Source organism: Hemibagrus wyckioides, linkage group LG07 (assembly GCF_019097595.1).
Source record: "Hemibagrus wyckioides isolate EC202008001 linkage group LG07, SWU_Hwy_1.0, whole genome shotgun sequence".
NCBI lineage: Eukaryota > Metazoa > Chordata > Actinopteri > Siluriformes > Bagridae > Hemibagrus > Hemibagrus wyckioides.
Genome location: NC_080716.1, coordinates 3,448,856 through 3,464,111, shown reverse-complemented (window position 1 = coordinate 3,464,111; position 15,256 = coordinate 3,448,856). Strand labels below are relative to the sequence as shown.

Sequence of the window (15,256 nt, the reverse complement as noted above, 5' to 3'; positions counted from 1 at the left end):
GTGCAAAAAAGGACTAACTAGCACCATCCCTAGAGATCACATCATGTCCTTTTACTCCACGATTACGTCTTCTATGAAAAACATTGATGCAGATAAAAGGTGTTTTCCAGTAACACAAATTAAATGGCCTGCTTAAAGCATTCATAAATCATTTCATTAATAACGTTTCATTTAAGCGCATGCAGTGATGCACACTGTGCAAGCCCAATGAGGCATAGCACTTTGGGGCTGCTATTTACATTAGGACTACTAAACACCCATGAAATCTGACTAACTAAAAAAGAAAAAAAAAACATGCAACTCCCTTCTCTGAGCCTTTTTGTTTTACACACATGGACACTGATTTGGGATCAATGACAAGCAACAATAAAGTTCTGATCAAATTTTATGGGCAGGTATTGCACTCAAGCTCAGTAAACATGTTCACTCATTAAGGGACCATTATCAAGGATGCTTTTCACACTTCAGTGATATTTCCCAAACTAATTACTAGTGATGTTACTCATTAAGTATTTGTTTATTTCTTGTCTCTTCCTTTATCACCTTCTCAGCAGTAACATAACAGTTAATTAGTATTTTGGACGTGTAGAAATATATCGTAGTGTTTTTGTTGGGGGTCTGTCAACTGGTAAACAGGTGTATATGTGAAAAAAAGACTATTCAGCTGTTAGGATATTTGTCGTAACTGGAATGAAAGCAGGTCTGCAGGGAGTTAACAGCCTAACCAATTTATTTTCACCTTCTTACACCATTATTATTTCAATCATTCCTCTTCTGCATCAGCTGCTTTGATTTTTGCAAGAAAAACTTTATAAGGCAATATAATGTGGTGGTTTGAAAGATAAAGGCTAGTCCTTGGGCAACCAAGGATGGGATGCAAAGCATCTTTTTGTCTATAACCTGCAAGCATCAGGTATGTGATGGATAGTCTTATAAGACTAGACCCTAGCCAAAGACACTGGTTTTGGGAACATGAAATGATGGGGAAAAGAGATCAGAAATGGGCTAGGGTATGGGCTAGGTATTCTCATCCACACAGAGTACCAACTATCTTTATCAGTGTGGTCTATCTACTACTCCAGATTTTCCACAGGAGATGGACCTTGGGTGAAGAAGGGATACACACCAGTGCCAAGCTAAGGGGATTTATAGTTGGCGCTTGGAGCGTATCCCACTAGACAAGTGGGTTGCCTTCATGAGATTTGAGATTTATAATAATCCTCTGACTATAGTAATCCTCTGACTGTTGTTTTGTGTACCAAATAGAAGTTTGGTGTATTCAGCCTTCTTGAAGAAAGTTGAGCAGGTCATTTAGAGGGTACCTTCTACAGACACCTTAGTGCTACTGGGGGATTTCTATGCTCGTGTTGGAAATTAAACCAAGGTTTGCTCTTAAGTGTACTTAGTACCAAAGACCTTGGGCCAAAGGGCAATGAATTTGTATCATCAGACCTGAGACCATATGTACTGGGTTATTACATTTGGGTTAAAACTGGAAAGGCGCTCACTTGGTGGTAAGTTGGATTCACACAGGCCCAGGACAGATTTACCTGAGTCTCTCTACTGAGAGTTATAGGGGAGCCAATCGGGCCTGGGCAAAATTATTTGCTAAAGTGAAAAGGACAGGCTTTGGAGGAGTTTAGAGAGATGATGGAGATTTTCTGCCAAAGCATTCAGTCCCTCAGGAGGGGAAAACAAGACAATTAACAATTTAAACTCTGATGTGCAAGTGTGGAGGACTGGTGACCTCTACTGGGGATATTGTTGTGTCATGGAAGAAACACTTTGAAAACTCCTTAACCCAATTGTCAAGAGGCATCAGGTTAATCCCTTTAAGATGCAGTGCTAAAAATCTCTGATGTCCATCTCTGTGACTGAGGTTTTTGTCATTGGCTCTTTTCTCTTTCAGAGCTTGTTCAGGGTATGCTAAGTATAGGGGTATATGGGTATGGGAGTATGCTAAGTGAATCTACATTTGTAGAAAGCCTATAACGACATACCTTGAAAGTTGAAGCCACTGAAGCCAGTGTCTCACCTATTTAAGGTTGTACCCACTCTTGTCCATGATGTTCATGGACAGGATATCAAGACAAAGCCAAGGATGGAAAGGTGTCAAGCTTGGGGGCAGATGGTAAAGAAGCTGGATGAAAACTATCACCAAGTCAGTCACTCTCCCAACAAAGAACGCAGTTCTCTTTTCAGCTGAGGGGACAGACTTTGTCTCTGGTTGAGAAGTTTAAGAAGTTTCTTGGGACATTTCTCATACATGATGAAAATAGAGAGTTTTAGCATGACAGCAACAGCAGTGTTACACCCATTATACTAGTCTGTGGTCATAAAACAAAAACTCTTACTTGTTTACCTGTCAATCTTCAAACCTATCCTCACCTATGGTCACAAGCTGTGTGTAGTGACCTGAAAAATAAGTTAATAAGTACAGATCTGAGGTTCCTTAACAGGGCTGTGATATTGTGAGGAGCTCAACAGTCCAGGAGAGTTTTAAAGTAGCTGCTCCTCCAAAAAACAAGCCAGTTGCGTTGGCTATTTGGGGTGGTTTGGCAACTTACAGAGTAGACAGAGACCTAGGACCTGCTGAAGGGACTATATCTCTCTGTTGACTTGGGAATGTCTGGGGTTCCCCAAATAAGAATCAGTGCCTACAGAGATAGAGACGTTTGAGCTGACCTTCTCATAATGAAGCTTCCATACACAATGTCACTAGCTAGTAATGTCCACAGATATTTAAAAATGATTTAATTCTAGGATCTGCAACTTGGCCATCTTGGCTGTCACAAGTGCGACAGCAAGGATTCTGTTATGTGTAAGATAGATGCATGAGAGGGTAAAAATACAAAACAAAGCAGGGTATCTGATTCCACAGCTGTGATATTTCACCAGAGGATATGGCCATATGTAGGGGTATATCAGCTGTTCCAGTACTGCAAACATGGCAGAAGGGATGTGGGATGATTTCATGTAGACTTTGTAAGGTATCCTGTTCGTTGTGTTTGGATCCCAACGCTAGAATTCTCTTAGACGTTTGTAATGTTCAGAGATTTAAACAGCTAGACACTAGCATTTTTTTGGATGAAGAACGATGGTGACAGTGACTGGGTTGGGAAGTCACAATGATGTGTAGTGAAACATAAAAATCCTGGTTTGGAGTGACCCTCAAAGATGCTGACCTGGTAGGAAAGGATTAAAGAATCATCATTTATTTTGTCTTTGAGTGCATGTGCCATGCAGATTTTCTGATATGACAGAAGATGCTGGGTACAAAGGGGATAACAGAGAGCTAAATATGAAGACGTTTTATGCCTTGTGATGTTTTTTTCCTTATGGATTCTAAATAATTATGAGTATGTAATTCAGAAAGATATAAATTAAAGAACACGTTCTTTAATAGCATTCTCTACTTATTCAATAAAGTTGTCATTTTTATTGATTATAATGCAGCAGATTGCTTAACAGATGGCAGCAATGATTCAGAGCCAGGATAATGTATGCCATTTTTTTGCCTTGCTGGTTCCCAATAATAAGATTAAGATACAGACCTACTTGTACAAAGTGCTAGTTTAGGCATATACCAGAAGGTTGCTGAATTCTCAGAGGTGTTTTCTATAACAGCAGTTGTGCCGACTACAAAGCAAATCACAGGTTCATATTAATGTGTTTGTTTTAATACATTATCGCTGATAGTGTCACAGGATGCACTAAAGAACATGGAAAATGCCCATGTAACAACCAAGATACTGCCTGTACAAGCAGAGAGGCTTGTATAACAGCAGGACTGGATGCTGGATCAGCAATTATAGTTCTAAGTGTTTAAAGTGAAGACAGCAACTGACCCTTGATCTGTTACTGAAATAATCATGCTAGGATGCTGCATGTGTTTCAGTTTATTGATAGTCAGTAGATCAGGCAAGCTCAAATATAAGCCGTATCAACCGAAACAGCCCTGGAGTAGCTGGAAGATTGAACACTAAGGTCTGTCTGATTTCTGATTTGATCTAAGTGGTCAATTCGGGTGAGAATCTCATTCTCCAACACTGTTCTGACCAGATAGTCAATCCAGTCTTCAATTTAGTGATGATGATCACTCCCAGCATTTCAGGACCGGCAGTCTTTTTGATTTTCTTCAGTGAATCAGTGATATCTGAGGAACAGATGTTTCTTATCTCATTTGCTGCTTTGTGGCTCTGTTGGGCGGTTGCTCTGGAATAATATCTCATATGGGGGAGAATGCCGAGTTCCTGAGGTCAGAACGCCCCCGGAGTAAACGTCGGTCCTTCTGCCTAGCCTTACAACGGCAAACTTCAACTTCAATAACGTATTTGAAGTACGAACTGACAGCATCAATGCTGGGAAAGGAAGCACTGGATTCCATGTTAATTTTTTCCAGTTGGATTCCATGTTGATTGGTTTTCCAGTAACGTTCCATGTACTGGAAAACTTAGACCTTTAACATCACTTCTTTATGTCTTTGTCTGTTTTTGGACATCATTCTGGGATATTGGAATATTACAAAAGATTGTAAAAGACTGAAAGAAAGAAAGCCAATATATCACTTATTTCTACTCATTTTCTTCCATGGGGGCCAATAATTCTGTATTCGGCTATATGATGTTATATTTCCCATGTGACATTCAGTTGCTTTATGCATTGTCCTGTATGTATTAAGCTCATTACTGGTCTCCCACCGTCTCTGAGTCCACTGTATGTTTAATTTATGCAGAATGCAGGCCTAGGACCTTTAGATGAATAATAAAAGGCTGTCATAACCAGTTATGAATGATGACACCACATGTATGCATGGTTGCAGTGCATGAGCAAACATATCTGGCAAAAGAATAAAAAAGCATGAGTTTAAAGCAAGAAAATATATTGAGAAATAAGTTGAATAATCTTGTATTTTACATAATATGAAGAAATACTAGATACTAGATGCATTTGATTGATCATGGCACCATGTATACATTCATTCACATGAGAATTATTTTCTCTTGGGATTGTTTTTACAAGATCTTCACAAATCCACTTCACTTCAGATTCCTGTTTTTGGCTGACTGGAGCTCGTTGTTTTCAAGTTTTTGTGCATTATGATGCTTTTCTGCTCAACACAGTCGTGGTTATCTCAGTTACCATAGCCTTCTTTTTTCCCCCACACCATTCTGTGTAACTTTATGCACTATTGTGTCTCCCAGGAGACCCTCAAAGGTCACATTTTTGTGTATAGAACTTGCTTTTAGCATCTCCTCTGCTAGGAATTCCCACTTCATGCTTCATGATTCAATCAACCTTCCATTAGAAACTTTATACTAGTGATATTTATCAGCTTCGTAAACTTTATAATGTCACTTTAACCCATGTCATTGCTGTTGCCACACATTTAATTAGTCTCTCTACACATTGTAGCTCACTTGGTGAGAATGTGTCTATTATCTATTATTAACAGCAGATACACCCCGGAAATCACCCAGGTTGACATTTTTCATAATGCTGGCACTGTTTCTGTAATGATACGAATATGTGTGTGTGTGTTTTTATCGTACGTCTTATCATGAACTAAGAGTTGCTTAGTAACACTATCAAGGTGAATAAAAACATCAGATTGTAGGCCTGCCTCGCATTTCAGTCCGGTAACACACCAGCTCTTCTCTCTCTCTCTGTCTCTCTGTCTCTCTCTCTCTCTCTCTCTCTCTCTCTATCTGCTGTTATCGGCAAATAATTACCAAACAGTGTGGTATGATGTGGCCCAATGCAATGAGCCATTACTATAATCAATTTGAAGTGAATTATTTTTCTATCAGCTAATAAATTGTTACAGAGAAATTTCCCTCTGACAACGAAGACTCCTTCTATAAATGCTAAAGAAAGATCTTATAGAAAACTTGTTGTTCTGGATCTTTGCTTTCCTATTCACAGAGAGAGAGAGAGACAGAGAGAGAGAGAGACAGAGAGAGAGAGAGAATGATTCAGACACACAAAAGCACACTTCAAGCTGAGCTCCGAACCACAGCGTTGAGTCATTAAGCCAATCACAGAGACACTCTCTCAGTATTACCACAACGCCTCGAATCACTCGCTTACATTCATTCTCATATCTCCCCATGACATACAATCGAAGCTTCCGTCAGCTTTGACTGATACTCGATATTTAGGTGGCACTTCATGCAAATTGTGTTGGGGATGGAAACGTGTAACAGAAATCATTCTTTTATTCATTCATTGAGCATACTGTATGAATCTAGCAAGAAATAGATTCTGTGGCGCAAAATATGATGCTTCAGAAAAAATACACAAACCACATTCTCTTCCTGACAGGAAGGCTGACAGGACTGGAACCCAGAGTTGCTTCAGTGTGACTTTCTGCTGCTGTAGTTCATCCATTTCAAGGTTTCATAAGATGCATTCTGATATGCTATTCTGCTCACCATGGTTGAAACGAGTGATTATTTAAGTTCTGCTGAGCTTGAAAATCCGAGGAAACCAGCCAGTCTCAAATGTCGTTCTTCCACTGCTTGCCTTCTTTCATGGTTCTTGTCCATTTTTTTCAAAAATCAGTTTGTTTATCCTGATTATTAACCAAACATCGTGGTCTTTGGGCCTCCAAGCCTGTAGGAATTCAGGATATTTCTGAATATGTTGCAGCTCGAAGTGCAAACATATTTGAGAACAATTCATGATTCATTATCTTGTATGATGGAAAAACAGTTAAATAAATAATTAAATAATTACAACTGAGAGAAACGATACTAGATATTTGACTAGCTAACTTGAGATACTAAGTTAGTAGCTAACTCTAGCTGTTTCAATTACATCAACAAGGAGAAGCCAGGAATCAGACAGATGAACTAATTCCAATAAATTTGCTTTGATTTCTCTGTCTTGTGCCCCAGATTGATATGAACACTTGATATGATTGGCGCTTATGCCTGACATTAGTTATGTTATATTAGCTAATTTAATTACGTAACTATTACGCAGTTTCTACAACATATTTTCACACCATATGTAACCCAGCTTGCAACTGCCTAATGCATAAACCTTTTCAAAATCATATCAAAGTGCACTTTTATTGCATGTAAATGCACGAAATGTCGTAGAAATTTAATTGTATTTACTAAAAAAAAAGCACTCTGCCAGTGATTTGTCATTTGTGAGAAATGAGTCCGACTATCTGAGACGCCGTTTTTAACCAAACGCTGAAAGCTGACTCACGTATAAGAACTGTTTTTCTATTTTTAAAAATAGATGTAAGCAATACTGATTCTCTTACAGCATAATTTAATAAAACGCTTTAATGGAACCTTCTTTTCAGCATCTGGGGCTGTTCATTAGTGTGAAAGGTGAGCTGTGTGTTTTGACTCTCAGCTGAGGCAGCATAAACACCGGCGCTTGTTGAAGATGTACTGTATGCAGTCGTACAAGTGGAGTCGATCATCAGTAGAAATGAAAATGAATCTTCTTAACGAAGCACAGACACAGCAGGCACAACAACATTCTAGCGCCATGCTGATTTGAACAATTATTTAAATAGACTTTTTTAAATGGCATGCCAAGTCGTGTTTGTTATAGAGGAAGAGTTCATGAAATAATTTCAGCCTCTGTTAAAGCAACCACAGTTGTTAATTAAAATGTTTTTTTGTTTTTTTTAAGCCAAAGGAGTCTGTAGTGGACTAAAAATGTATGCAATTTTTTTGTTCGTTTGTGGAGTGAAAACGTTCTTGACTCACATAGACTTTGTGTTTTCTACAAGTGCAAAGATTCGCTTTTGCCTTCTGTAAAGGCACTGTGCCGTCACACACCATCTTGCTTTCACCCTAGGTGGTTTCCTAGTTGTCCACCTTGCAATATGTCCTTTGACTATTTTAGACTATGTGTAGCATTTAACTAACACACACACACACTGTTGGTGAAGCCAAATCTGGAAGATTAGAAGAGCTGCACCTTGCTGTGAGTGCCAATAAATGTACCTCAGCTGTGTCTTTTGCTAATATACTGCTGAAATCATTTACACACAACTTTGTGAGCCTGCTATGTTTGTGCTTCTGGTTTTCATGCTCAAGCCCAATCTATCTTTTCTTCCTGAGGTCTAAACTATGAATCAGCCCTGCTCTGGCTTCCTGTATTGACAGAGGACAGTTGACACTACTCTGTCTGTGGGCAAGATAGTATTATGTGCCTGCTAACTTTCCAGACAGTGCAATTGCTTGTTTGCTTCGTTGTCAAAACATAAAGCTTTTGCACTGGGTGATGGAGGTCATCTCACGCCTATAAGACACTTGAGGTAATGTCTTGTCAATCGACCTGGACTATGTCTGTGACGTAGTTTGTGCACATAAATGTGCTTACCCTTACAACTAAATGAAGTCTTTTTAAACAATGTTATGAGATGTGGACAAATCAGGAATTTATTAGCTTGCCCACTGGGCAAATAAAATCTCCGGTGTCCTGTCTTGCAGATGGCCGTAAACCTACCTGACTCATCTCATCTTGTGTAAAATATATTTGAGTCTATGTAATAGAGCCTCTCAAGATGACTTACCAGTCATGTTGGTATGCTAGCACTAAAGTATTAAAACTGTCAGGAAGAGGAGGAGGGGATGTGAATGAGGGGTGTTTTTAAAAATTGCATCAGACTTGCTAAACCTAAGGTTTTTAGAAAAAAAAAAGTTAGCCGTCCAGCTATATGGTTCCACATATCTGCATGTCCCTGATTTTTGATACGCTGATGTTGGAACATGAATTGAAACTCTCGGTGTGTATCTGCATGATATTTTTATGCATTCTGTCATCATTTGATTGGTTGATTGGATAAGCAGGCATACAAGTGTCCACTCAACATATGACATACAGTTCTGCCCCATTATCTCACTTACACAGTACAATACATTCCCTAATTGCAGCGGTTATACTTTTAAGGATTCAAGGAGGAACTGGAGTCTTCATCATTCTGATCAAGCGCCATTCAGACACACACAGAGCTGCCAAGGCTTGATGAGGCATAATTAAAACACTGCAGATCAACGAGCTTGACGTGCAGACTAATCATCCACCTCTAGCGAGATGTGCGGCATGACAACCAAGCCGTGGCCACAGACTGGGCCATGTCATCGGCACTGAATGGTAGCGGTTTAATAGGGTGAGCTAAATCCATGCAAATCCATTATTTCAAATGCAACTGGCAATGTTTGTAAACTGGTAATTAGCTTTTAACCATTTAGAACAGTGATAGTAGTTAGTGTAATGAAAGAATGTTCAATATGCGTACATTACTAATGAGACCAAGACAGTTTTATAATTACAGCAACACTACATAGGTTCAAATCTAACCATTATTTGTTGCACATACTTAACAGGATTGTAGGAAGCTTGTAAAGAACCTGGGGTCAGAGGGCAGGGTCAGCCATGATACAACCCCCTGGAGCAGACCAACAGTGGCAGCTTGGCGGTTCTGGGACTTGACTCCCTGACCTTCCTATCAGTAACCCAAGCCTTAACCTTTGACGAACCACTGCCCAAAACTGCCCTATCCAGGTGAGATTATTCACTCACACTGAAGATCAGACTTGGGCAAAACCTGTCCTTGATAACTACACATCTTTATGGTATCCAGATGGAACGAGCCACAAGAGCAGAAAGGGAATGTTCTGAAGGTCCAAATGGAACTCAAGCATTCATATGAATCAGCAAGTCCTTGATTTCCTCACATATCCCAGCTTAGGAAATTTTCTTAGGTTGCTTAGGTTTAGGCACAAGGTCAGAAAGGGCCTGAACGTAGAAAGTTGATGTTGCTAGGGCAACGTGATAGTGCTGATGGTGCAGAACCTGATGGCACTGGGGCAACCATCAACCCAGAGCCTTAACCATTTGAGCTACCACAGTACAGTGATTTAAAAGGGTACATTGCGAGTCCAAGTAGGAACTCTAGATGGCAGATATAGCTATGACAAAAAGAAAGAAGAGGTACACTAGATACCATACAGTAACATGATCACTATTTGGAAATTTTAATCTGCATGTGTCTTCAATATGGAAGGCTGACAATTACATCTTAAATTATGCATGTTGAGCAGCAGGTTCAGCAGCAGGTTGGGCAGCAGGTAGCATCCTCACAGCTTAAGTGTCTGTAGTTTGATCCTAAGCTTGGGTTACTGTCTGTGTGGTGTTTCTAAATGTTCTCCCCACATGGTCCAAATGGGTTTCTTGCTCACATGTTGCCTCAAGGTATGAATGTGTTTGTGCATGGTTATCTACGATGGACTGGTGTCCCATCCAGGGTATATTCCCACCTCATTCTCAGTCCGATAAGCTGGATCTACCATGACCTTGACCAGTATAAAGCTCTTACTGAAGACGAACTTATGAGTACAATGACCCTTAACCGGTCTGGTACACTGTTTATGAAATGACTGGTCAATTAATAATAAACTAAGAAATATATTCATTTCCATCCATATAGAACATGTTTAGGTTGGTAATTATTCAATGGCTTGTTGGTTAATGTTCTAAGCTACTGCTCTGAAGGTCGAGAGAGTTACAGGACCAGCATACTGCCAAATGGATGTATTTTATAGATCAAGTAGATATGTGTTACCAAAGTATCCTGCTGTTTATTCCCCCATTAGGTACAAATAGCCCTCTTTGTCGGCAAATGCTATTTAAAGAAAAAAGCACATTTGCAAAAGAAAAGGCGCAGTCAATCTTTCAGCTGTAAGCATCATACGTCACTACATTTTGTTTCTATTTTTATTTGAAAAGAAATGCTGCAAAAAAATCAGAACAAAACAAAAAAACTAACAGAATCCCCTATCAGGATGCATTTAGGTTGTAATTTAAAAAAATCACCTGAATGCAACAAACAGTTTACAATTGTGAATCTAATACTGCTTAAAATCATTAGGACTTCACAATGTCAACATACACAAATACTTCGCATATATGATGTATATATACACTGATATGATGCTTGTGGATGCGAGCGTGCAAACATATATGAACCTTTTGGAACAAATTATCATGAATGTAAGTCACTATGCAATGTATATAGCATTTAGTCATTCTTAGTTACAGCCTGGTCAGGGTACATTCAAATAGGCTGCTAATATTTAACACCCTTACCTGTTAGGTCTTTTCAAATAATCAAGACTTTTCTGTCAAACATGCATATAAAGTATTTATCACTCTCCTTATGACTAATTACTGCATCATGACAGAGTTGTTAATCGTGAGATTTGCCTTCATTTACGCTCATTAACGCTACCTTTCATAAAATCCAAGCCAACAACATTAATAAAATGTACGTCTCATCTCTGAAGTTTTTACGCAGGTATCAGCATACCTGGCTGATTTGTAACCCGCATAGGCCCTGAAGTATTAAAGATTATTTTACACGTAAGACAGCAAAGAAGATAATGAATTATTTATAAGGTTGTCACTGTTGTAACATGGGCGTTAAAGCCTAGTATGAGATCAGAGATGACTTAGCGGCACACTTAGCAGCGTAGGCAAACTAAAAATGTCTCGTAAGCAAGTCTTCCAGTGTGCATGAATTAAAAATGGACACAGTTTCCATACAGCACACAGTTTCACTAGCATTACAATAGTTTCAGTTGCTGTCGTTTGGTTAATACGACTAACGCTGGATGTGTAAAAGAGAGTTGTGGATTTAACAAGCTAAACCTGTTTATACCATGCTTTGACAAATCTCTCTTTCTGCAAAGATTCCCTAAGGTAAATGAGTCAGTTTAACATAACATGGCTACAAAAAATGGTCCATCTGTTTAATGTTTTATTAGCTAGCTTGCTAGCTAAGTGTTTCACAAAGGGAAACAAATTGGCAGGCTTTGACCAAGTTACTGGTTATATGACAAAACAGACGAAACCCTAAGACGTTTAGTTTGTAGTTGGTCTTAATACCAGGTGTCAAAGAGAAGCAGTGGACAAAGTTGTAACGGTTGAATGCTTAAACATCTACTGTTACTTGGAGACTGTAAATATTGTAAATAAACCGTAAGCTCTGTTTGTTTGAAATTGCAATTTATTTTTTGAAAAGTGTTGTTCACGAGTGTGACTGGAGAGCTAGCTGGCACGTCCTTGTTCGGCTAGCAGACTAGCAGCAAATGGTGTATAATGCAAAATGTTGTTTTTTTAATGCTCATGCTTATTTCCAGTAGTGAGACTGAAAATTAAACATGAGGGCAGACAAAACACCCAAGATTAGCTGTTCTGGTAGAGAAGAATTGTGCTTATGAATTGTCTCAGGTTATGTTGAGAATTAGCAGTCAGGTGTCCACAGACTTTTGACCACACTGATGGCTCTTTTGTATAATACAGTATTTTGTTTTAGGTGACCAGGAGAAGAATGATGGCCTATGATGAAATGTTCATGCGTATCAGGATTACTCAGAAGTGCTAGTGAGGTGAGGTAAACGCCTCCGAAACGCCAAACTGGAGCGGGGCGTGGCCATGAGTCATTTGCTCCGCCCCAGACGGAGTGCAAAGGCAGGTACTCTCTCGCGCTGTTTGGTTGAAGGAAAGAAGTGGGCGTGGCTTAGTAACCGCTACAAAGGCTTTACCCAGGAATGGTCCAGGTGTAGTCTGCGAAACGTTCGCGAGGGACAAGGCGCTCGCACGCGCACAGCCTCGCGACGCACAGTAGGCTTTTAAAAAAAACAGACATGCGGTAGCAAGCACATTTGCACGCACCCACACACACATACAGAAGAAGAAGAAGAAGAAGAAGAAGGGGGGAAAAAAGAAAAGAAATTCCTGCACCGGAGGATGCGCGCTGGCATGTCATGTCGTACACGGAGCTCGCGCTGGTGAAGGAGTGTCTCTGTCAGAACACATGAACGGAAAACGATGTCGGAACAGGTAAGAACGCCATCACACTATCGGTTTGCACTGAGTAGATCGTGTTTACTGCACAGACCCTGAGCCGGGCTGTGCCTTCTGTCTCTCTCTTTCTCCCCATACAGATTGGTGTAGTTTTTAATTGTTATTTTTTTAGAAATAAATCTATTCAATATGAGACATCACTGGCATGCACACAAGGATGTGTGTGTATCATCAACATAAATATATATATTAGTTTTAAAATTCTGTTCTTGGCTGAGTATTAAAATAAAAAGCCTTTGTTCAATACCTCAAGGTTTGACATGCAGAGATGCTTTTCTGCTCATCACAATTGCAAACAGTGGTTATAGGCGTTACCATAGTAACCTTCCTGTCAATCAGAAGGCATCCTGGAGCAGTTTGGACACTCTCCTCCTGACCTCTTTCATCAGAAACAACGCCATTTCTTTTTTGCTCAGTGTTGTCTTTTTGTTTGGTTTGGTTTTGTTTTCCACACTATTCTGTGAAAAACCCTAGGCTGAAGAAGGCTGTAGAATAAAAATCCCAGGAGATCAGCAGTTTCTGGAATACTCAAACCCGCCTGGCGTCAACAACCGTGCAGCAATCCAAGTTACTGAAATAACATTTTGCGCTGTTATGATGTCGGCTGTAAACATTAAAGGTGCAATAAGTCAGTAGTTGTTTCCCCAGATATATATGGGAAATATGTAGAACAACTACAACTAGCGAAAGTTGCTGAGAATACATACGGTCCGAAATGCTTGTTTGTGTTTGGATGCGCCTCCTGTCAATCATTTTCTAGATAATGTACTTCAGATGATTCTGGGGGCGGAGCTTTCTGAAAACAAAGAATTTTTTTTTAAAGGCCAAGCTTGCTAGTATGCCACAATTCTTATGTCGTTGTCCAATGTCATTCATTAGTAAATTAAAATGACTATAATTTGTGTGTGTGTGTGTGTGTGTGTTGGCCTAACTCAGTTCCCAGCACACACACACACACACACACACACACACAGCACCATGGCTTGGATAATTGCTGTATTAATATTAATGGCAGGTGACACACTGCTTCTTGGGACCTGATTATTGTTTAACGGTAAAGCCGAGAATCTTGCCTGAGTATGTGGCAGCCCAGTTCATTCTTATAGATTTTCTCTGTGTGTGTGTCTGTGCCTTAAGACGGACACACGCTGTTTTGACCTACTTCCATGTAATGTACACAGCTCACCAAATCCCACCAGAGCGACTGTCTGATTGATTTTATATTTTTGCGTTTGCAACTGGCCAACAAATTTCCTGAGTAAAAGAGCAAAACAGAAATAGAAAGTGGCCTCCAGCTTCTCCTGGAAAAACATCCACCTCTTGCTCAGTGTAATGATCGTAGAAACAATCCACAATTAATTCTACCCTTGTTGCATTCCTGTGTTTTTACAGGCTTATGGCTTGACGTTATCCGCAGCGCCTCCACTTCGCCGAGGAAGCACACCTCTACCGATCAAGCACCTGTTAAAGCGAGAGGAAGCCGTCTCCGAGGATTATGACTGGATACCCGGGCTCGAAGAGCCTTCCGCTCCGGCCATCAGCGGCTGTAGCGATGCTCAAGACGCACCTCTTCTTCTTAAAGTCCCGGAACAGAAGTACCGTGGGCCACTGCGGATTGTCCTGCTAGGGCAGAACGGAGTGGGCAAATCATCTCTGGCCCTCATTCTCGCTGGTCTGTCTGACAGATCACTTTCAGTAGACTCTGAAACACTAGCAAGCGGTAAAGATCTTTTCCTTGTTTTGCTCCATTGCCTTCACCTCAGTCAATTGAGGGCTGTGTTTAGAAGACAAGTAAACAACATGACAAGAAAATCGTATGATTGTCCTGAATAGCGCTTTTTCAAATTGATCTCTGATTCCAGTTCAAAACCATGGCCTGAAATATCTATCATAGGCCACACCCTTAATCCTGCCAGTTCTCCATTCTGATTGGTCAGGCAGTGTTGTTTTTTTTTTGTTTTGTTTTTTTTACAGAATGAGCGTCCACTTTGCAACAGTCCAGACTGTTGATAGCTGCTTTAATGTGAAAGATAACAAGAAGTAACTAGAGAAAATGTGGGATATTCAAGTTTTACTGTAACAGCATTCCATGTTGTGTTTTATGGATTTTTTTTTTTTTTTAGGTTGTTTTTGTTTCCTTAACTTTGTATTACGGAAGAACGAAAGGGCTTCCGATTGCTCTAAACGATGCGTTCACAACTCCACACGTTTTTTTCAAGCAGTGACCTCAAAGATTGCCTTCTTTTAGGCTGTTCCAGGAGTATAACTGAATTCAGAAGAAAGGATTCTGGAGATACAAATGTCTGTAAAATGCGAACATTCCTACTAACACTCTTTAACGTGTTTCGTTTTT

At 39.9% G+C, this 15,256-nt stretch overlaps 1 protein-coding gene across 1 annotated transcript in view; it reads left to right on the top strand.

Annotated features, from left to right (window-relative positions):
- Window positions 1-12,582: 12,582 nt before the first annotated feature.
- The window catches only part of rem2 (RAS (RAD and GEM)-like GTP binding 2), a 33,740-nt gene continuing 31,066 nt past the window's right edge, over window positions 12,583-15,256 (top strand). Inside the window, exons 1-2 of the mRNA XM_058393748.1 lie at window positions 12,583-12,879; window positions 14,296-14,623. Of these exons, the coding sequence (XP_058249731.1) occupies window positions 12,868-12,879; window positions 14,296-14,623 (340 nt within the window). The 5' untranslated portion in view covers window positions 12,583-12,867. The remainder of the gene's footprint in view (window positions 12,880-14,295; window positions 14,624-15,256) is intronic.